Consider the following 23,554-nt stretch of genomic DNA (forward strand, 5'->3'; position numbering starts at 1 on the left):
CCCAATTTCCCACAAAAGCCACTCTTCATCCCCTCCTGTGTAATCCAACACGTGCTGTCTGCTCTTCTCCCCCATTTCCCCACTGTCCTCCACTCCTCCAGGGACGTCCGCAAATACAATAGGAAGATGCCCTCCACTGATCCAACACTGTTATAGGGTGCCCTGCCTTATTTTGAACCATGCAATAGCTAAAAAAGTATGTAAAACAAGGAAACAATAATTAGCGTTATACTTGGGGAGTATTTAAGAGAAGAATACTTTTAGTTTCAGTGTTTGCACACGTATTTCTTCACTGCACAGGCACTAAAAGCAGGAGCACTGCTCTGGATCTCCAGACTGAACTTGGACACGCTGCTGGTCTCCATTTTGCTCGCTGTAAAACAATATAGGACAATAAACAGCGCCGGTCTGTCAACAAAAGCACTTTGGGTATCCTTTACATGCTCTTTAAACGTCTGTGGAGATCTATCGATGACCTTTAACCGTGCAGAGAATAAATCTTACCGCTCATGTTGTGCTGCATGCTAATGCTGCTTTACGGAAGCACTGCCCTGGGAAGGAGAATATCCTTTGCAAAGGCATGAAGCGCCTCGGTTCAAGATTCAAAAGTAGAGCTGGCGAGAGAGTATGATGAGTAAGGGGAAGGGAGAAGAAAAAACTTAGTGCTAAATAGCTTTCCAGAGAAGCATGAAAGTAGGTTTCAAGCTAATTTCAAGCTAATTGTCTATGGAGACAAACTGCTTTCCTGCAAACACCCAGGTAAATGGGACTGTTTCACATCCAGAAGCTGAGGGCATCATTACCCAAGGAGCAAGCGCTGTACAGGGGGTATCGCTCACCTTGATAATGGCCCTAACATTTAACATTGAAAAAAATACTGCTCTTCCCTGTGGGCTGGGAAGATCTGGAGCCCATTGCTACCAGAGACAGTGGAGGCAGCAGGATCAGCACGGTCCAAAGGGACCAAACACATCAGTCAGTGGAGATGATGCTATCGCTCGGCAGAAAACAATACAAATTGCAGTAACATTTACTTACTAGTTACTTATTTAGGCTTATTGTTGGGACATTTTGTTTTTTAAGATCACCTTAATGGAAGTTTATTGAAAATGATGGACTTCAAATACAAGGAAGCACAACTCCTCCAATACTGAAAGGTATAATCAAATCTTTAAAATTAATCTATTGTAACTCAAAGAAATCTTGAATTGTGAAGGGTAAAAATATCTTTAAAAACTATGCTTTTATGGACACCAGGAAAGGCAGCATGGGGTGATTTAACTTAAGCATCTTCTAAAGTGACTTTAGAGTACAAAAGGGGATGGTTGCTTTGGTTCTGAAACACAAATTGATCACTTCTGTGCCTGTCTTAGTACCAAGCAGCTTTTTGTTCCCCAATTAGTACCAGGAAACAGTCTAGAAGAAGAAACTTTTATAGATTGGTGCGTCAAAACAAGACCCTGTGCAGTCTGCTGCATTTTAATCTGAGAAAAGACCATGTATTGTTGAGTCCATAAATTAATATAAATGGCAAATACTACTATTGCATTTGCTTGGTTATCAAACTCTGCTCAAAGAGAAGGTTTACCATCATTAGCAAAGTTCAGTCACCTCATTTATCAAAACTGCTCTAGCCATATTTCATGCATCAGTAACGTTTTCGGAGACATGAATAAAAGGGGATGAAAAGGAAGCTCTTGTGAAGTATTTATTTTACAGCTGCTGTTAATATTAACTGCTTCTTCAAGGGTTGCATGGAGAAAGTCATAATCTACTTATAAACCGTGTTTAACTGTGATGGTTTCTCAGATTATCCAACTCCACAATTAAAACAACATGAAAAACAACAACATTATTTTCAGGAGTATTTAAAAACAACTCAAGTGCTTCATTTCCCCTGCATGATGATCATACTTCTTTTGTAACAGACAACAAATATCATTTTATTCTGAGCTCTGGCAAACAGGTCTATGTAGTTTTTAAACATGGACTGACACTGAAAGCTTTTTCCTGTAGTAAAACGATTTCATACTATTGAGTTTTAAATAACATCATATATCTGAAGGAGAGGAAAGATATTCTCTGCAACAGTAACATGAATGCAGACATCATCCAGGGATGAGCAGATACAGCTCAGGATCTACATGGCTTTCCAGAGGGCAGCCAGGGTACCTGGCAGTACACACACCTACATTTGGGCTGAATCACTCCCTCTGCTCCAGCTTTACCACACAGTAGACCAGTCTTAAAATTGCACGTGATGCCTAAACCTCCAGGTGTTACAGGAGCTGCTCCTGCCAGTGTGTTTGATGAACCGTCTTCAACAATTTTACTGGGCTGAATAGTTTTACAGACCTTTATTCCTCCAGGTATTCAACCTCATTATAAAATAAAACTAGCATTCAAGACACCTCCAAGCTCCATTTGCAAATTCAGCTGCAAGAAGTTTTCAAGTCCCATTCCTAAAGGTGTCTCAACTTAAAATGATTCACAAGTTTTCCAGGCTCCGTTTCATAACACCTTTTCTAAAGCCTTAAAGTAGGTGCTGAAGGAAGGGTTACAGAAAACGAGTAATCCAAGACTAAAACCTTCAAGCTATTCTACAATTAACTAGGAAACAATCTAAATAAGGAGAGGAAAACTAAGAGATTCATGGGATGCTGCTGCATTTGTTTCCTGCCTTCTTTCCAACACACTGGCATGCACACCAAAATATTGTACTGAAGAAGTTTCTCTTCGATTTTGCAGAAATGTTATGTTTCATAGACTCCCAATACAAGCCATCAACCACGCTTCACCGTCTTTCTTCCATTCCTGCCTCAAGACAGCTTGTAGTGTCTTCACAGAGCAAAACCACTCAGCTGGCTCCAAAAGTCAACACTGCTTTCTGTCTCTCTGATCTAATGAGCATTGCTAGAAAAGACAACTCACATCAATGCCTCTCCCCCGAAGCATCTGCAGGTGTGCCAATGAAGATAATAGCAATATTAAACCAACTACAAGGATCAAGGGGGAAACTCTGGGTACTGTATAAGCACTGTGACAAAGCTAATCTAGAATAAGTTTAATAGGGGAAAAAGATAAACGAACATTCAGTTTAAAAAAGGTAAAAAGAAAAAAAACAATTCCAGTCAAATGAGCCACAGAAAACTGAGCCCCTAAACTGCAACACTTTCCATCCTGAAAAGACTAGCAAAATGCTGAAGACACCAAAGGCAGGCAAACTAAACAAAGTGTATTGTTAATAACAAAACAAACAAAACCCAAAAGGAAAAAAAGAAAAAAATTTCTTTTTATTTCTTTTATTTAAAAGCTCTAAAGACTTTGAGAGACAAGGCAGATTTTCTCAAGAAGAGGCAACACAAACACCCCAACTACAAGAGCATTTAAAGAAGCAGCAAGCAAGCGCTAGGGCTTTCTTAGTCTTAATAACAGCTCAAATCAAAGAAAGAAAAATCCACACTGACAATTCCTGGAGGCAGGGCCAGTGCTTTATAACCCAGCTGAGCCACACAGCAGCAGCACTCATCCCTCACTTCTTTTTCAGTTCCAATTGCAGTTGCTCCTAACCCAGGAACTGAAACACAGGAGCCTTCAAATTAATACGTTGATCCAATAAAATTGGGAAAATAAAGCATTTCTTCAGAGACTCAAATAAAACGTTGCCAGAGCTTGCACCTTCCTTAAGTCATTTTTTATTTCAGTCTCATAATTCTTAGGAACTGGATATATGGGACTTTCTTTTCTTTCAGACCTTTTATGTTAGAAACACTGAAAAGGGCAAAAAAAGAACAAAGAGTGAAACTTTCAAATTTTGGGTCATAGTGTTTAAGTCAGAGTAAGACACTACCTCTGTTCTGTGTTACCAGGGGTAGAAAACGTAAGGTACAGCAAAAAGCATCTATTTCCCAAATAGGGTTGGTAGCTTTCTATACCAAAGACTCTTCAGTGGTGAAAGCCTGAGTCAGAGACATTTCAATGGATAGTGTTCTTCAAACTCCTGAAGTGGTAAGGATCAAACCCTCCTGTCCAAAGAATCCTGAAATAATAATCAAAAGCCAGTACGTACATAGTTCGGGGGGGGAAGGTCACACACAGAAATGGGAGAAACAAGGTATATGCAACGCAGTTCTGCAAGCTCACGACCTCTTGAAAACGCGAAGCGGCAAAGCGCTGCTTACAAACAGACCATCAACAAGGAGCCCCGTATCTGCTTCTCCACAGACTCATCGCTCCCTGAATCAGCTTGCTCCTTAAAAGACCATCAGGATCATTCTCACTCATCATTAGAAAACATAGCTCTTTCCCCTGCCAATTATTTTTGATTGTACCTTGCTTGCAATATTTTGCTCAGCTTTGCTGCACTGCTAGAAGCCAGTTGAAGTCCACATGATTGAAAATAGTAAGTCAAACCAAAGGTGAGGATAAGCAATAACCCTAAAGCTTTTGTACAGATGGTCAGCTGTTACACTTCGGCAATGGTAGTGTGGCCACAGCTCTCGTAATTGATGCGGTGACTTGAATCTTGAGGCACTAGAACTGCATCAAGATTAAAAAAAAAAATCACTTTATTGGAAGGAAACCACTTTAAGCACTGAATTGATACTTAACCAAAACCAAATCGAAATTGATTTTCTTTTGCTCAGTCGTATTATTTCCATTTCCCATACTAAAAGCGCAGTTCAAAGGAACAAGCTGCCTTGGCTGGTTTCTACAGTCAACAAGCTGCAGCACCTGAAACACCCCGAACTGTACAAGAGTTTGTCCATCAAGTACATAGCCTGGCTTCTGGACCTTCTTATTTCCACTCAGAAAGGTATATGTGTAGAGGAGAATGACAACACAGCATTTCACACCAAGGGTGCATCAGGCAGATGCTACCTGCATGCCACCAGGCAGGACACAACAGCATGCCCGACCTTGGACTGAAACTTTTCATGGACGGTCATTCCATACACCATGCCACTGTACTCCTTCCTATTTAAAAAGAACTAATAATCCAATAAGTATCAAACACACCCCAAGATTAGCCATTCCCTATTTCCTCTTTTTTGCCCTGCTTCCTTAACCAGCTCTTATTTTTGCCATTGAGTTCGACAAGCCTGTTGACATTTCAGGTACACAACAAACCCAGTGTTGTATGAATATTCAGTTTGCTCTTCCCATCTCAGACTATTCTCTCTGATTAGACTGTCTCTTGGTTAAAATTCCACTGCCCTGTGCTGCATGGTCAGGACCACCCATCCCTACGCTTGTACCTCCTGAGCCACGGAGATGCCATAATGAAGATGCTCCTGTCTACTGAACAAGAAGAGGGGAAAAAAGTTCTGCTACTTGTCCGTTGTCCTCAACATCATTTTCTCCTGTTGTCTTTCCCTTAGAGGAATAATCCAACTCCGCTTTGTCACACTACCTGGCAAAAACCGTAAAGGTCAGAAAAATACAGGCAGTGCAAGGGAGGGTTTAAGTTACTTTCTCCAAGGATATAACCATTTATCTCCTACCAGGCACACCAGACTGACCTGTGACCTGATCATCTCTGGCTTGGCCAACCTTGGTTTCATATCTGTAAGTAATATCAGAAAGGTTTTCACCAAATGGCTGACTATCTAAAGTCAACTTCTTTCCAACACAAGTGATTGTTTTAAGAAGATCTGAGCAAACTTTACACTAGCTCCCATAACTGTTAGAAGAGAACATATGAAGACAACATCCTTCTCAAAGGCTTTTAATGAGTCTCTGCAGTTTTAATTGGCAACTGACTGTTGCCTTATTTTTCCTTGCAAATTATCCACGTTACCAAGCTCCTTGTAAAGTTAGGGTAAAGTCTGGGGCTGCAGCTAGCAAGCTAGGGAAGTATTTCCATAGGACTTCACTAAAAAAAAAAGTGGTGGAAAATTCAAACTCATCCAAGCTTGGCAACAAATTGATAAACTACCGCCTTAATCGTGCTGCACGACACTGAGTTTTGTACAATTAGCACTGCTGATAAGCAACAAAACTTGAGCAACTCTTGTGCTGGCTTTTGAGGAGATACCCTCCTTTCTGGTGAAAATAAGATTTACATAATTTACAATTTAACAACTTCAGCTTGTGCTTTCTTTTTTTCACTAATATTGTTTTCCTAAAAACATGGACTGGTGGTGAGTGTAACTCCACTGAAACCAGCAGCGTTGCATCGAGATGTTTTTGTGGGAAGTTTTTTTTTTTTTAATTTCACCCAAGACAATATAATTTCAGATGCTAAGGCCACCTCTCCAATAAATATAATATCCTTAGTGCACGAAGAATCCACTTTTCACAAAATCAGTGCTCCCCACAACTGCCTGTAAAAATACTACTTAACTCTGCGCATCAGATTATTCTTTAAGAGGAATGAGAACTACTGCACATTATTAACAGCAGATAAATATCCACTTACTAGGAAGATCTTTTGTGTTATCAAATGAAGAATTACAAAGTTTTATATGCAACCCAAATTCAACTGGGGGGTTTTTGTCTTTTTTGGTTTTTTTCTGACATCTCATACAACCCATGTTACTAACAAACAAAATCACATTTGAATTTTAATACTTTTTTTCTTCTTTCAGACTCTTGGGGTAACACAGTTGGAAATCCTGTTTGCTTTGCAATGAGCAAGACAAAATCCTTTCTTGGTGTACAGGAAAGACTCCTAATTAACAGACTCTAATATTGAGCCGGGTGGCTTGGGTAGAGCCAGGGTGCATCTGCACATCTCTTGTCCAGCCTCCTTTACCATCACTGGACTCCTACATTAATGCTATACCTGCGGAGGGGAAGCAAAGGGCAGCAGGCTCCCAACCGCAGCGAGTCACGCGCGCGCCGATGTTTGCCTTGGTGCTAACAGGCAACCAAGGCAGAGATTTCAGGCACGCCGGCATTCAGCCTGTTATTAACCTACGTAGGTGGTGGTGAGTTACGGGGAGAAAGTAGCCAGCCAGGGGAGAGGTAAACAAACAACAAAACCCAGCATATTTTTAATATTCGGATCACATGCCGAGTCAACAACGTTATTTCTGAGTAATCTGAAAACACAGCTTACCGCCTTTACTATTTTAAGACACTCAACTAGCATCCTCAAAAAGACGACAGTAACAATTTGAGATATACAGGTAAACAGGTGTATTTGGAGAATACCACTCTTCCACAGGATTAGAGACATCCTTCTAGGTGTGAGATAATTTATCCATAATGAGTGGAGTTTTCTTTTCCTTATTCTAATGCACTGAATTTAATTATTTGTTCGAATCGGGGAGGAAAGTCTGTGTTCTGCATTAAATTGCAAGTAGCATCAAGTTTTGCGTGTAGGCATTTGAGAACTCTGGATAATCAATACAGCTAGAGGAAGAAATTAGCTGCCAACCTGTGAACACCAGCGCTTTAGAAAGCCATGACAATGGCATACTTGGAGCATCAGACTGAAGAGCCTCTACCAGAAAAAACGATTATTCTTTCTGTAATATCTGGGAACGTAAAGCAAAAGCTTCAGAATAACCAAAAAAAAATCAGATGTCAAAAAATTGTAAGCAGTTATCTTAAAGATGAGGCCATACGTCATGAGATGTGGCCCTACCTTACTCAGTGCTTCTGAGCACCCAAGGCTTTGGTTGCTCTTTCTTCCCAGGCCCTGGTTAGACCCCATCCTGCTTTTGTTTAAGACTGCAATAATATTGAAAAAACATTATAATAATTCTCCTGGGGCAGGCTTTCAAAAGACCTGGGTTGTCTTATTAAAGAGGTCATAACGAAACAGGAGTCAGATCAGAATAATTAAATTTTAAAGTCTTCTAAATTAATTTTAAAAGACAGTCCTTCCTACAGTGATTTATCCCTTTAAGTTTGCAATCTCCTACAGAGCGAGCACCAGCTGAAGAGCCCATGCAGACTAATGCAGTGAGTAATGACACTAAAAACTTTCTTATTTACAAAGCCAAAGCAAGAGTACACATACAAACGAGATAAGAGCATGCGATGTCAACGCAGCTGACACATCATTATGGCCCAGAGGCAATGCTGAGCTTCACACTACCATAATGCATCCTTCATTCAGTCTTTGCTGCAACTTCATTTTTCAAAAAGAAATACTTAACATCTTTGTAATGAAGTACTGGCAGGCACATCAAAAAACACTTCTGACACTCTGGAGATAATGGAAATCTATCTGGGGAAAATTGGGAAGCCCTCACTTAAAGTCTTTCTCTAAATGAAAGTTGCATGATGTTCCTTGACACATCCTCACCATCTCCAGCATCGATGTTGACTGGATGTCTGTTCTCATTACAATCATCAATTGGTCATTTCTCCCAAAATAAACCTCGTAATGATCAAAGTTATCATCAGACTTAATGGAATATTTACTAGCATTCGCCCTTCTAGAGATCAATGACATTTATTTACCATTTACCAAAAGAACAAACAGATGTTTGAAGTTGTTTATTATTAGCAGCAGCAACCATTTAAGTCTATAATATGCCCTAAATTGATCCTCACACCTCCAAGACCTCTGTTCAGTTAGGTCTAGCTGAAACAGGTCCCCAAAGTCAAGCTGTGACCTTGTGTGCCACCACTCTTGAAAGGATATAAAGCCGATTACAATCACAACTGCTACCTACTCACACAATAATAAGAGAGAAAATACCTAAAAGTCACTTGCTGGCATTGGAAATGGGATTACATGCCCAACAGCTGCTGGCAGGAGGAGGTGCATAATTATCATAATTTTACGATGCCGGTGGGAAAGGAACAGACTATAACGACAAATGCAGACATCTCTTTCTTGACTAAAGATCTCTCTGAGGACGGTTATAGTACTGACCTTACTACTGCCCCCAATTTAACCAGGAAAAAAGGTTTTGGTAAAACTAAGTGCCAAGTGGCAATCTGGAAGTTTGCTCAAGAGAGGAGACTTAGTACATGAAAAAGCGAGCAACAGCAAAACTGATAGTAAAGACTGCCGCCAGTATTATTTCCTGTTGGAGTCACTTGTACAAACAGGTTGAATACGGACACAGGTACAGGATGACTATGCAGGATTATATGATGGTACTAGAGGATTAGGTGCCTTTTAGCTCTGCATTTCTAAGGGGAACTAAACAATAACCATCCTCTTGTTTCCTTTCCCAGAATTCAACCATCTCCCCTCTTTCTCTACTCTTTCCAACTTTCTATAGCTGTATTTATCCCATAAGCCTGCAGCTTATCTGAATTCATCGCCATCAATCCCCCAAACCTTTAACTGGACAGAAAACCAGGCTGAACATGGACAATGCACCTAGGGGGCAGGAAGGTATGGGGAGGAGAGGGTGGATCAACACCCGCTTCCCATGCACGCTCATGTTCCCCTTGGTTCCTTGGTGGACTAGGGGGAAGGAGATAAAGCATCTCATAGAAGAACAGTCCAACACACTGTCTGAGGTAGCCTGGAGGTCTCTGGGGCCAGGGCTGTCCCCATCGAGCTAGGCATGACTCATGCAATACACACATTTGCGACATCATTCGGGATTACTCCAAAGCTAATCACTTGGATTACTACGCAGCATAAACTGTGCCACTGATGAACTGACTATATCATAGCCGAGGATTTACGTGCAATAAAAAGTACTTGTAAAAAGGCAAGGTTTGTGCAAGTGAAAATAGAGTACACCAGTCAAGTTCTTTAGAATTATGTAGAACAGCATGTTCTTCACAAAAAAATCTGTCTTTTCCTGTTTTGTCATTTCTGTCCATTTGTTCTCTTTCTTTCTCTCTCTTTTTGAAGCAAAATTAAGTATTTCTAAAAGGCTTTCTTCTGAACAGGGACTCGCATGCCTCATTATTTTGGTACCACTTGTTTGTCTTTGTATTATTCTATCCCATCTGTACCCTTCTAACTTCTCCCCTACAGCCTCTTTAAACCACAGAACTATTTATCATCTCCTATAAAAACCTCTCCGTTCAAGATGTCACCATAAACTCTTATCCTCAAGATCAAGGAGGACTGTGACATCTCTCAAATCTCAACTATTAATCTGAATTTAAATGAAAACATATTTATGTTGTACATAGCAATGTGATTTTTCCTCTACTTATTGTGCAACCCAGGCTTTTGCCCAGAACATTCATAAAAGAAATCAGATTACAGGAGAAGCGCTGAAGATTTAGAGGAGGGGATCAGTGCCATCCAGGTTTTTTGTTTAGTCAGCTTAGGGGGAAAAGAATGACTTGTCCTGAAAAATACATCAGCTTAACTTACTGAGTTTCCCTTGCTCTTCTAAGCAACAGCCATATACATCATGAGATTCAGGAGGAATCGTAAGGAAAGCTATGGTATTAGCTATAGGCTCCTCTGCATAAGGTAGCATCAGCCATGCTGTATTAACATAGAAGGTTCCCTACGTGAACAAACCTGAGCGAAAGAATCCGGTGAAGCACTTTTGCATCATCTTCTTGCTCACAGTGGCTACGTTCAATACTACAATCCATGCCCTAAAGAGTTTAATTAAGAAAGTGGAATATCTAACAGAGGCTGGAACTCCAAAGAATAGATGAAAAGAACTCTACTTCCCAATGAAATCCCAAGTCATTCAACATCAAAGTTCAAAAATAATCTTACTTTTGACAGTTGCTGTTCGGGTGCAATTGTAGAGGATGGCTAACTCCCCAAATACTTTGCCAGGTCCCATGGTGCACAGCTTCACACCTTCTTTTGTCACTTCAACCTTCCCATCTGTGAGAAAAAGAAAAACAAAGACCATTTTAAAAGGGAAATTAAGTTTTTTCAGACTTAAGTTTTAAAATGTATTCAATTATACTGTGAATAAAAACACCAGAGCCCTACAACTTGAAAACCAATTAAATGTATTACGAAGGAGAGCACATAAAGTCAGAAAAAGGTTAAAAACAACTGTTGCATATATAAGCTTTCAACACTGGAGTTTTTTTAGTGGAGTATCTGTACGGTCAGGAAATACTTACTAGTACACTAAGCTCAACATTAACTTTGTTTCATGTATTACACTTTCAGGTGAAATTTTCTCCAATTTTTGCGTTAAAAAAGAGAAAGATTTAGGCCTTCAACACCACACATGAAAACCACGGCGTAATTTTGCTCATTTTCACTGAGAAACTAATCCCCGAGAACATTCATCCATGAATAACACAGCTATTATCAAAAGGAAAATTACTTTGACCCATGGCCATTATTTAATTCCCATCTCACCATCCCTTTCCTTTTTGAACATTTCATCTTACAAGAGCAAGTCTACTTTATCTGCTTACCAATACCACGCTGACAGGAGACTGTGAGGGGGATTTAAAAGCAAAGGTTGAATGGAAAGAAAGCAGCTCAGGGCCAGTCTGGGAGTTTCAAAGGACTTCTTAGGAACAAAAGCCAGGAGAAGGGAAGGAACCGAAGACAGCCCCACCACCTTGTGCACACACAAGCGATGTCATGACAAGAAGCAGAGCACACGCATGAGGGGAACACGGGGTTATCATGCCTATGACCACCATTTAGGCTGTAACAAATAAAGTGCAAGACAGAAAACTGAGAATTTCAAATGTTATCCAGTCACTAAAAAGCCTCCTCTCACCCCAAACTGGGAAGCAGATTGTTAAGGGATCCTGCTACACCAGCCCCCAGCGCACCACTGACATAGACCCTGTGGGTCTATACATGGCAAGAGGGAAGGTCAGCGTTTGCTGACTCTTACCCGCCTTACACCTATCTGCATTTGTACGTTAGATACCAAAGTGGGCCTTGAATGCTTGCAAAAACAGGTAACTCCACTTAATTTGATAAGAGATTATACAACCCTGCCTCCTGCAGAGGGAATCCAGACATACTCACCACAAAGCAAGACCACCATCACAAATAGAAACTTCTCCTACATAATGTATATGCTCTAAAATACAGTCCTGTCAGCCCTATATAGCTGTGTGTAAATCTACACCACTATACCCACGATACCCCACAAAGCAAGAATGACTCCAGCCTAGCCATGCTACTCTACCAAAACAACGCACCAACGAGAAAAAGCAAACTTTGAAGACTCTGAAACAAGTTTAGACACCATATCCCTACTAGACACATCATAAGGTAATTCAAATTGAGCAGAAAACTTCAAAGATTTCCATAGCAGAATAAAGAAAGAGGGTAAGGGGATGCAGAGGTGAATGGAAGGAGGTATTGTATTAAGGCAGGGAACACTTTAAAGGGTACCTTTAAAGGGCACAAAGTATTTTGGAGCAAGAGGGGTCTTACACTGTCTGGTGCAATAGGTCCCAAGATCAATTGCTTATTACAAAAACTAAATTAAAAAATCTTGTTATTTATGAAACTAAAAGTTACTGTTTGATAAATATCTAACCTAAAAAAAAAAATCTAAATATCTGACCTAAAGGTTACCTGGCCTGTGAGAGTGTAAGGATTGCAGCAGTGTATTCTGCTGCACAGAAGCACAGAGTTTGGGAGGTTTTTGTTTATTAAAATTTCTTTATTACAAGTTATTACTAATAAGCAACTGTATATATATAATGCTACTACCAGAAAATTACTACCAGAAAGCAAGTCTATATTTCAATATTAAGAGCAAGTCTCTAAAACTACCACTAGTATAGCAGCAAATATACTTATGATTGATTACTTATATGTATATATCTACACACACACACACTTATATATAAGGAGGAGAAAATGCCATTTCCTTTGGGAGACGCTGGCCAGTTACGGTGGGCTGGTAGTCACGGTGTGCACAGTTCTGCAGCTCCCTTCACAGCAGGGAGAAATACATAGGATGGTGTCCTGGTTTCGGCTGGGACAGAGTTAACTTTCTTTTTAGTAGCTGGTACAGTGCTGTGTTTTTGGATTTAGTGTGAGAATAATGTTGATAACACTCCGATGTTTTAGTTGTTGCTAAGTAGCACTTATCTTAAGCCAAGGACTTTTCAGTTTCCCATGCTCTGCCAGCAAGCAGGTGTGCAAGAAGCTGGGAGGGAGCAGAGCCGGGGCAGCTGACCTGAACTAGCCAAAGGGGTATTCCATACCATGGAACATCATGCCCAGTATATAAACTGGGGGGAGCTGGGCAGGAGGGGCGGATCGCGGCTCAGGAACTAACTGGGCATCGGTCAGCGGGTGGTGAGCAATTGCATTGTGCATCACTGTTTTTTTCCTTCCTCCCCCCTTCCTTTTTTTGTCGTATTCCTTTTCATTACTATATTTCATTATTACTATTGTTAGTATTATATTTTACTTTCGTTATTAAACTGTTCTTATCTCAACCCACACATTTTACTACTTCTCCTTTCCTTCTCCTCACCCCACCGGGAGGGGGAAGCGGCTGCATGGTGCTTAGTTGCTGACTGGGGTTAAACCACAACAGATGGCAATATGTAAAGGCAAACGAAATATAAGCATATGGCAGCCGTCATGTTGAGTATTAATACTAGCTATTGATACTGCACAGTTAGCACCTATTAAAGGTCTGCCAAGAATGCACTCACCTGTATTAGCACAGTAAAGCAATCACGGAAATACTAAAATACACAATATAATACTTTGGGGCTAATAAATAACCCTGAGAATTAAATTCTGAGATTGCTGATTTATTGTTAGCTTCAAATAGACCCCAATTCCATTCCTTGTATAGGCTAACTTTAAAAGTCAATTTATTTTTCTCATTATTTTTTATAAATGCTTGATTCATTTGTTCATATATAGAGATATTTATTTCAAGAATGAGCAAAATCAACCTTTAATGGTGCCTCACACACTTCAGAGACTCCTAAATGATTTCAAAGAACACTTTTTTTTTTAATAGAACTGAGTTTCAGCAGAGCTGGAATGGGGATATTTCTGCAAAAAGCTCTACAACAAATATCCGCAAAGGGAATGAGCTTACCTCACTTTTAGCTCATGGAGCTGTAACCAGTTCCAGAGAAAAGACAGCTAAATCTGAGCAGTAATGCACAAATAGATCACATTATTCAAAAGCGTTTTGAGATCTGTCCCACTGCTCAAGATCTCATCTGTTGCTTCCCAAAGCAATCCATGCTGATCATTCATCTTTGTAAGAAAGCTACATGTATTCCCATATCCCATTTATTTTCTTCTAAGGTCTTAGAACTAAGAAGCTGGGTTCTGATTCTTACAGCTCAGTGGGTTTTTTTGGGGAGGAAGCATTTCTCACTGTATTAAAAAATTATGTGGTTCACTCATGATCATGCACGATTACAAGTCAATGCTTCATCATCCACAGATACTCTCCAAGGGTTCAGAGGAAAAGGACACAAAAATCCCCACGGGGGAGTGACGATGCTGGAAAGGACCGCCTTGGGGGTGGAAAGAGCTCACTGGAGTAACACACAGAAATATTAGCTCAGCTCCCATCAGTTTACAGCCTATTTTTCACATGTAGAAAACCGAGCTCTCACTGCCATACCTTGGTGACAAATTCCTGCCTGATTATGGCAAAGAACTTTGAGATTTGAGATGCAAAGCACAATATTACACAGATTATTTTTACTACAGTCTTCATGACCCTTTTACTGCATCAACCATTTCCCCCAGTACGCAAGCAGCGTATCAGCGATGAAATTAAAATACCAATTGAAAAAGCACAGAGAAGACTTCCTAGCAAAATATGTGGATACAGGCAAGAATGCAACAATGACAGAAATTATGTTGTTTCAGAAGAGCCTCACTAAATCAGTTCGAACATGAAAGCAACCTCTATTCCTGCAAAGCATCGATGAATCTCCTCCTCTAGACCCACAGCGTTCTCCAAAGGAAAGGTTTCACTTGCAGGAACACAAGCAACGCCTTAGCGAGGCTGTATTTTACATTCCCACCTTGTGACCAAGTGGCAGCTCTCTGCTCAGGTTGCAAAACAGCTCTCGGTTAGTTCCAAGTGACCTTCTCGCTACCGAAAGGCAGTGCCTTGGCGCTGGGGATGCATTACTATTGCAAACAGGAGCTCACGATGACACCGTTTCTGCCCCGCGCTAAGCCCAGGGCACAAAGCCCACCACAGCCTGGTCCACCTCTGCACCACAAGTAATGCAAGTTAAAGTTACTGGGTTAAAGTAACCAGGTTCAAGTACGCTGCCTTTCCCCGCCGCCCCTCCTGGTTTTTAACAGGGTGCCGTGGGGCTGTCCTCACGGAGTTCCCTGCAAGGATGAGCTGCTCCTTGCTCTCAAGCTTTGCAACCTCTAGGCACAGCCAAATACAGTCTCTATGAGATCTTTAGGAATGAATCGACTGGTTCGAGAGGTGGTCAGAGCACAAGAAGCTACTTGAGTAACCTTCACCTTGGTCCACCACCCCCAGCTACAAGGCTGATGGTATTTTATGGCTCCGAGCCCACCTCTGCTGCTCCTTCTCCCCTTTCCCAAAGCTCTGCGATGCTTCTGATGCCAGAGCCGAGCAGCTCCCCAGTCCCCCTCAGACAGCTGTATTCTTCTACCAAGCCACAAAACAGTCCGCGAGAGACTTCATTAGACAAACTCAGCTGCTGTAGGAGAAGACAGATCTATTTTTTTTCAAAGTACATAAGAGAAAGATTGAACAGGACAGTAGCCTGAGGAAGGCTGGAATTGAAAGGCAAAGGTATTCGATCTTTGACGCTACAGCAAGACAAGAGATACAGGTAGGCTGCTCCTCTTTCAGTATGGTTTAGTAATAAATGTGCTGTTTAATTACAATTTATTGTACTGGAGAAAGTCTCCCATTCTCCTGTTGTGTAATTAAGCAATCTGGAACATTAAACACCTAACAATAAACTCCCCAGACCGTGAGCCAAATTCACCTCATGGAAATAAAGGGTCTAACACAGCTATAAACACAAGGAATTTTACCCATTTTCTTTTCCTAGCCGGCAGCCTACTCAGTGCAGTTTTCCATGTAGGAAATAAATTGCTTTGACGTATCAACCAGATAAAGAAACCAAAAGAAATGCAATACAATACTGATCAATTAATGGAGACAGATTTGCAACTTCCTTTGACATCTCCATAAGACAAATACTAAATAATGCAAGTGATGCTTTACTCGAGGCAAGAAGATTGGAAAATGCTGCGTTTCTGCCAAAATATTGAGCATTATTGAATTCAACATTGATATTTAATTTACAGCTGAGCTGATTTTGTGGTGCTTTAGCTTGCATACAAACTACGCATTTTTATATCAGCTGTAAGAAACTATTCCATATTGATGGAGGACAATTCAAGTTATTTTGCATATAGACAGAGCATAAAATAAAATAAAAATCTCTGTGTCTTCACTAGCATGGAGGACTTACCAAGAGTAAAGGCTGGCAGCTGTATTTTGGTGGCTATACTTTGGATTCCCCTCAAGTCCCTATTCTTCTCCATTCCTATACAGACAAAATATGCTCTAATATCATCTGACCAATGAGTCACTTCATTAATGGTCCTGAAAGCAGTGAAATGGGCCCCTGCCATATCACGTCGGTGTTTCTGACGCACGCTTTCAGCAAGGCAAGTTTTATGAATCAATTCTCCAGCTCAAAAGGGTGCCATCCATTTGGCTTTCTCACAATGAACATGAGAAGGTGACCAGCGTGAGGATACAGAAGAGGACGATACCTCCAGAAGCCACCAGCCTGCTCCCAACAGAAACAGCTGCCAGAAATCAGTTTAACCATGCATAAACTCAAAATATTTTGGGTTTGGCAGATGCTCAGAAGTCTCAATTATATGGGAGGCTCTTTGGTCCTTTTCCCAGGCTCTGTTATTTGAATCACATCCCACCTTTGGCAAAAGAAATTTTTATGCTGGAAGTTTTCTACCCTCATTCCTTGGATTCAAAGACCAGCAACCTTCCTCTTTTATCCTCGTTTATTTTTTCCCAGCGAGCCTCCTGGACAATAAGATCTAAAGCCTTATCCTCATTCCTTCACACAGATTTTTATGTAAATGCCATTCACCTAGGCGTAAAATTTCCGTGTTGCCAAACGCTTTGTCCTCTTTCCCATCCATTTTTTCACTTGTCAACCAGAACTCGCAACTTTTCTTAGCAGCTTGTAGATTAGCTGAGGAAACAGAAAATTATTTGTGGTAGGTGCAGCTAAATTCATCCATTCTTGCTGCCTCCTAATATGTTCATGGAATGTTGTTTGCACTGTTACTCATGCTTAAATGCACTGTTCAATTCCAACAGATGCAACTCCTCCGAGCGATGAACAGAAGCCTTGTAGTAAGCACAATGCTCCTCTCTGGCAGCTACAAGTCAGTCCAGGCTGCTACCAGTAAAGCATTGCTTTGAAAAAAGGGAGAGCATTATAAAAATAGCAGCCTCAAATCACCAGGATGATCTTGCACCCCACCGCCGAGGGCAGCTCTGTGAAAGCTCTGAAACAGCTGGTTTTGCAGTTTTATACATAGAGCTTTTGGATGTAACTCAAGACAGCTTGAAAACCGGAGTCGGTTTGCAAGATTTCAGGGAGCTGCACTAAGACTTCGGGAAATGAAGCTTTTCCTATGAAATGCAAGACGGAACGGCTTCCCTTGCTGCCCTGGTCTCCACCATGTGTTCCAAGCCCCGGGACACTCGGCCAGAGCCATGCTGTTGCAAATTAAACTCTGCATGCTAATGATATTGTAGTTGCAACTTTAATTGCAAAGTGGCTAGTTGACACCAGAACCAGTTCAATTAAGACCTGTTAATATTTTTGTTTCAAAACACAGACCAATAATGGTCTGAATTATTCATGGAATTGTGCCCAAGCCACTGTATGTCTTAACTGTGGTGGCTGTAGAGTATTACATTTCCTAGTGATGAATATTAACAATATTCAAAGTAAATCTATTATTTTTTCTTCTTAAAGTCCTTCTTAAAATAGGCCGACACTGAATTGCTCCTTCCCCAGCCCCACGTCTGTGGTGTCTGCCCAGATAGCAGCATCGCTATCCTGTAATCAGGCGATGCAGTGAAAATAACACCACTGGTGTCAGTGGGCATGGTTCACACCTTGAGGCTGCATTTCAGGAATGATGGAAATAGTTCCTGGGAAATAGTCTATACATGGAAAGTGCTCTTAAAAGCACTTGCTCTGACAAGTTATTGCTCTTATAAGTTACTGTATAACTTCCCCAGGATGCCAAGTTAAATATGGGTTATCGTAAGCACAGAAAAGTAAAAATACAGATGACTGAAGCACGTACAAACAAAGCAGGATCAATTTTGTCCCGTATAACACCAGCAAAGCACACAGGCCATTTTTGTTTTGATGAGGACATTCAGTGCTTTGCCACTTTGAGTCCATCCAATTAAACATTAAATAACATCTTTGGCTGAACTGCATCCGTGTTCCTCAAATAAATTGAACGATAAACTAAATTGCACTAATGTGACTCTCAATTAGTAGGATAATTTTTTCTCCCAATAATTAAATGGTCATTTTCTCTTTCCGGGCACAGAAGAAAACAGATTAGTTGACTTGAGGAATTTGTCAGCCTGTGTGTAATTTATATAATGGGCAAAATTCTTGCGGTGCATTACCGGCTCTCCCTTTCTCCTCCCAGCTTAGAGGCACGGGTGGAAAGCCACTTGCTATTTCAAGCCAAAGTCTTCCATGACTCACAAGCCCAAATCAGCCCCTTAGTTTTGTAATTTTAAAGATACAAGAATATCTGAGAGGATATCTAAGAATCCAAAGTGCATCTCTATACAGCATGAGGTTTCAATAACATACACTTTCTTCTGTCATCCAGTAAAGCCTTTAACACCAGAAATGGGGCAGTCACATTTCTAGCTTGTATTTCTCTGTTTCTCCTCCTGGGTATAAACAGGAGACATCTGGAAGGCCTAATTCTTTATTTTCAATTGTATATCCTAGCAATGCCTTTCAGACATGGGTAAGAGCAATCAGTTTTATCATTATTCACATTATTGGTCCCTTTTTCAGATCCTAGACCCTTAGGAAGAAAGAAGCAGGTTCTCCCAGGAAGACACTAATTATTCATTACACTTCCATGCAAGGTTTAAAAATAAAAACACTTTATATTGCAGAAATTAGGAAAATAACAAAGCAGGGTTCAGCATGAGCTCACATGTTCATTAGGATATAGATTTCATCACGCAACTCCAAAATGACAGGAGGGATGGGAGGGGGATTCCCACGATTCAGTGCAGAGTTCATGAATGACTACTCAATATTTTATTTTGTCCGTGCTGTTTCACACTTGGACTGCAGCTTTATTTGTTGGATGCTATTCAAGCTCTGCTCTGAAAACAGAATAATAATTTGTAATTAGTTTTCTTCAGGAAATATCACTACGGATCTGTAGATTTTCCTGAACAATACTGAATATATTTCAAAAATTGCACCTGAGATGAAGCATGAGTTATCCCATCACACAGTGATGAAGGGCATTTAGGTCAGAAGCACCCACTTTGGAGTGTCCAATAGAAAAGACTCAATTTTGAGTTTAATTTATTTTAACAATACTTATCGTATACACTTTGTTTTCTGAAAGCTCAACTCCACCAACTTTAAATATAGCTTTCAAATACTCAGCACAGTGGCAAACCATAGTTTCAGCTCAGAAAATGGGGAACTTTATTAAACCCAAACTTTTCGCAACCAGCTGGCCCCAGCCTTACTGGCATTCACCTACGGCACATGCAAAAAGGAAATGGGTTGTCCCTGAAAGCAGCCGGCAGCTTTAAGCAGTGCCTTGCTTTGGCTTTCCCTGCTATCCAGTGTCTCCTTCTCTAGAAAACTTACTTTCTCCAGGGTTTTACTGACGATGGCCTGCTTCATTATTCACAGCTCCATGAACTACTCAAACACGGGCCATGCAAAGAAAGTGATAAGTCTTCAGGTGGGGGAAAAGAGGAGAAATAAGAAGACTAGGGGTTAAAGCTGAAGCAATGCTCTTAACACTCCTTGCTTGTTCTGGAGCTGTCTAATAAGAGGGATTTCCAGTCTGCTGGTCCAAAGTCTGGAGATGAGCACCTGTAATCTCCTTTAATGGGATGTCATTAATACCGCAAGGTCAATGGTTATCAAGTTACAAAAAGGCAATGTGGTGTTACAGCCAGTCCTCAGCAACGGTAGGCTTTTTACAACCAAACCTTGCCAGCTGAGCTAACCCAGTGGCTCCTACCAACAGCAGGCTGCTTCCTTCCCTGTCCCAGTTTCCATCGCTTTCCCAGCAAGCTGCAAAGACCAGTTTTAGTCCCTTTGGTCCATGGCTCACCCCACCCCAGTATCCCTTCCCCAGCATCCCCTGCCCTCGCCAAGCCAGAGCTTGCCCTGAGGCTGTGCTGCTTCTCAGCCCATGAGCACTAAGCCCTGATAAGTTTATCCCTTACCCAAATTTGGGTAAGTTTTGACAGAAGAACTGTAACAAGGGGGAAGAAAAAAAACAAATAATGCACATTTTGCCAAATTTTAAGTTGCATTCCAAAACATGGCAACATTGCAAATTGTTGCAAGAGTGTTTTGAATATGGAGAAAAATATAATTTTTCCTTTGACGCCTCCCTGGAAAAGACTAAACAACTTCTGACAACGTTTTCCAGAACGATTTCATTTTAAGCTGGCATCTGCAGCAGAAGTTTAAAGCTCAACCTTTTAAAGTTTTGCAAGTGACAGGGAACTGAAAGTGGGGCTTGACAACGCTCAGCACCTGGTCAGTCTTGAGATTAATAACACTGTGGAGTCTCATCTGTAACATACTTACAAAAAGTCCTAAAGTAAGATTTTATCTAACAAGCAAAAAGCTAACAAGGAAGGTAAATGAAGCAAGACATGAAGAGTTATGACTCTCAAACCTGCTGGCATAACCAGTGAAACTACGACAAGTCCCTTTGTATGCTCCAGTAAACCCTTTTTTAGTTGAATGAACTTATTTCACCTCCTATAAAACACTCTTGAAGAGACAGCCCGAATTCGATGGACCACTGGGACAGTCTCCCCCACGACTGCTCATCGCCAACTGCTCTGGGGCAGTGGAGAACAGGGAGTGGCTGGGCTCCCTGACCCGATAACCTTGTTTGGGGGGATTTCCAGTGCCAAGGTTTATTTAGGAGAGTTAAGCAGACGAGACATACATCAGCTTCTCCAACATCAGCAGAAGCCCATGCTGAGATGTCCACAAGACATGTCCAAAAACCAGGAAGTATCTACCAACCCATGCTGCCCCACCTCGCCTCGCTGGTTTGGACCTGCTAGCAACATGGGGGGAGTTTTGTTGTGCCCTTTCAAAAATGACCTGCTATGACTATTTTTTAACATTTGCTTTTAAGAAATGGTTTTGAAACTGGGCTTGAAACAGTGAATCAACGCATACAATCTCAGCACCCCGAAGCAGTGAATAACAGTAACACTTCCTGGATTTAAATCGAGACTTAACTCTAGAGAAAGGATTACTAGAGATAAGAGCAGATCTGCATCCGAGTTTCTACCCTGTCTGCAGAAACGTTTTGAAAAATAGGGAATGGAAATAAAGAAGGTAATTGCCAAAATCTATAACAGCAGCCTAAAGGCAGAGAGGAGCTTGGAGGATCGAGAGCATCTGAAAAAAGGATAAAGAAACTTCCTCTGGGCTTTAAAGGTAGGAACTAAAACCTAGATGAGAGGAAGGCAGGAAAGTGAAGCAAAGCATAAAGAGCACAAGGCATACCCAGCAGAGTGGGGAATAAGTATGCAGAGCAATGACAGACAAAGTGTGGCAGGGCAGAGAGAAAATAACCCAGGTAAAGACGTATTGAGTTGGTTGGTGAAAGAGGACTTGGGAAGCAATCAAAGCTGTCCCAAAGGTCAGCCCATCTTGGGCACCACCACACAGCAATGTAGCCTGTGGACATGCACAAATAGAGCAGCAAACAAGGTTGTTGGACAGAAAAGTCATGCTGGAGACTGCCTAACAGAACGCAAGATCCATCCAAAGCAATTCAAAGCAAGATTTCACCTTTAGAAAAGTAGAAGGGATGGACTGATGGTGTTTTAACGCTTCAGATATAGTTCAAGTGCCTCTACGCATTATGGTTAAACCTCCTTAACATCCCCATGTGAAACAAACCTCTTGCAAAGCACACTGCTAACATTACCCTTGAAAGGAGAAGCAAACAGTTACTGTCTGGCTTGCTAATAAATTATCCCAGAAGAAATACTCTGCCTGTGCAGAGATGTTAGTTCTCAACTATTTTCTCTTGTGACGTTCACAAGTAAACCCTGCAGCCGAAGCAAATTAAATGGGTACCTTCCACTTCCAGCCAGGTGGCTTCTGTCTGGGAGGATCTAAAACATGGGGGTTTTTTGCTGTTAGTATAGTTTTTATTATTATAAGGATTTTATTAATGGTGGAACCTAGAGGACCCACTCCCCAGTGGAGATGCACATCCTCAAACACCATATAAAACATTCAAAAATATATACATGTATATACACACACCTATCTCCTCTCTTTCCAAGCTTAAATTTCAAGATCTTTACAACTGTAATATATATATATGTTCAGGGGGATGGATAGGCAACCTCCAGAACTCCCTTCCAACCTCAATTACTCTGTGACTCTAAATTACTTCCGATGTAAGGTTTGTTTCAGCCTAAAGGTGTGCACATAGGATTTTGCAACTTGCATTGGCAAGCACCATATGAGTTTGTTTGCAATGAGGCTGTAAGACCACATTAAAATCTGTAAGATGGCAAAAAAAGCTGCTAGAGAAACTTCTTAAAATAGGGTGTGAGTTGGCAAATAAAGATAACAAGGACTCAAGGAGATAGTTAGCTATCGAGCAGACAGAGAATATGAAAAAATGCAATTAAAGTCAAATCCAGTTTTGCCTTATGTACAACATTCCTGAAGATTATTCAGGTGATTTAAAAAAAAAATTAAGAAAACCCAAGGAAGAAACAAGAAGCCATTTAGCACAAATGGGAAATGTTTGTCTGGGACAGATTAGTTACAGTCAGCACAGAGAATACTAATGAAGTATGGAGTCACACAAGTGCCTTGCAAGGCCATAAACCTCCTCCCTTTGCCATAACTCATTACCAGACACTTTTTGTCTGTGACTGCACCGTTAAAGATCTGCACGAATTTCTTGTCTACACTGCACTGATTCTAGTTTCCCCCCTCAACTGGAGAGCCTCCCAAAAAATTAACAAGTCTGCTTGATTCACTGAAGACGCTCAAAAAACGATGGACTGGGGAGCAGATGGAGAGATATGCAGGCTCCTGAGTAGGATTCAACATGGCAGAGTACGCTATTACTCATGTAACAACAGCAAGACTAGACCACATTCACTGCATGACTACAGAAACTTTATTACCCAAAGGATCAGCTGAAGGATTACAAAAAACCTGCCTGATTCAGGTTGGGGTAATTTGGGAAAGCAATATAAATCTTGGTTTGCACGTATCTGTTTATCCCTGCTCGCAAAAGTCCACGACTGCTTAGGCTGACAGACAAGGTACGGCAGGGGATGCAGCAAGACCCATTGCTCCAGTTGTGAAGCAGCACCACCGCAAGCCCTGGCTAGCCAGATTTCAGGGGTAAGAGCAGCTGCGGAGCTGGAAGGCA

General features: G+C 41.1%; 1 protein-coding gene across 3 annotated transcripts in view; it reads right to left on the reverse strand.

Annotated features, from left to right (window-relative positions):
* PRKG1 (protein kinase cGMP-dependent 1) overlaps positions 1 to 23,554 on the reverse strand; it is a 523,526-nt gene that overhangs the window by 315,251 nt on the left and 184,721 nt on the right. For all 3 annotated transcript variants that reach the window (XM_050898610.1, XM_050898609.1, XM_050898611.1), the window contains one exon: positions 10,613 to 10,726. In XM_050898610.1, coding sequence (XP_050754567.1) covers positions 10,613 to 10,726 — 114 coding nt within the window. The remainder of the gene's footprint in view (positions 1 to 10,612; positions 10,727 to 23,554) is intronic.

The sequence above is a fragment of the Gymnogyps californianus genome, chromosome 6, assembly GCF_018139145.2.
Source record: "Gymnogyps californianus isolate 813 chromosome 6, ASM1813914v2, whole genome shotgun sequence".
NCBI lineage: Eukaryota > Metazoa > Chordata > Aves > Accipitriformes > Cathartidae > Gymnogyps > Gymnogyps californianus.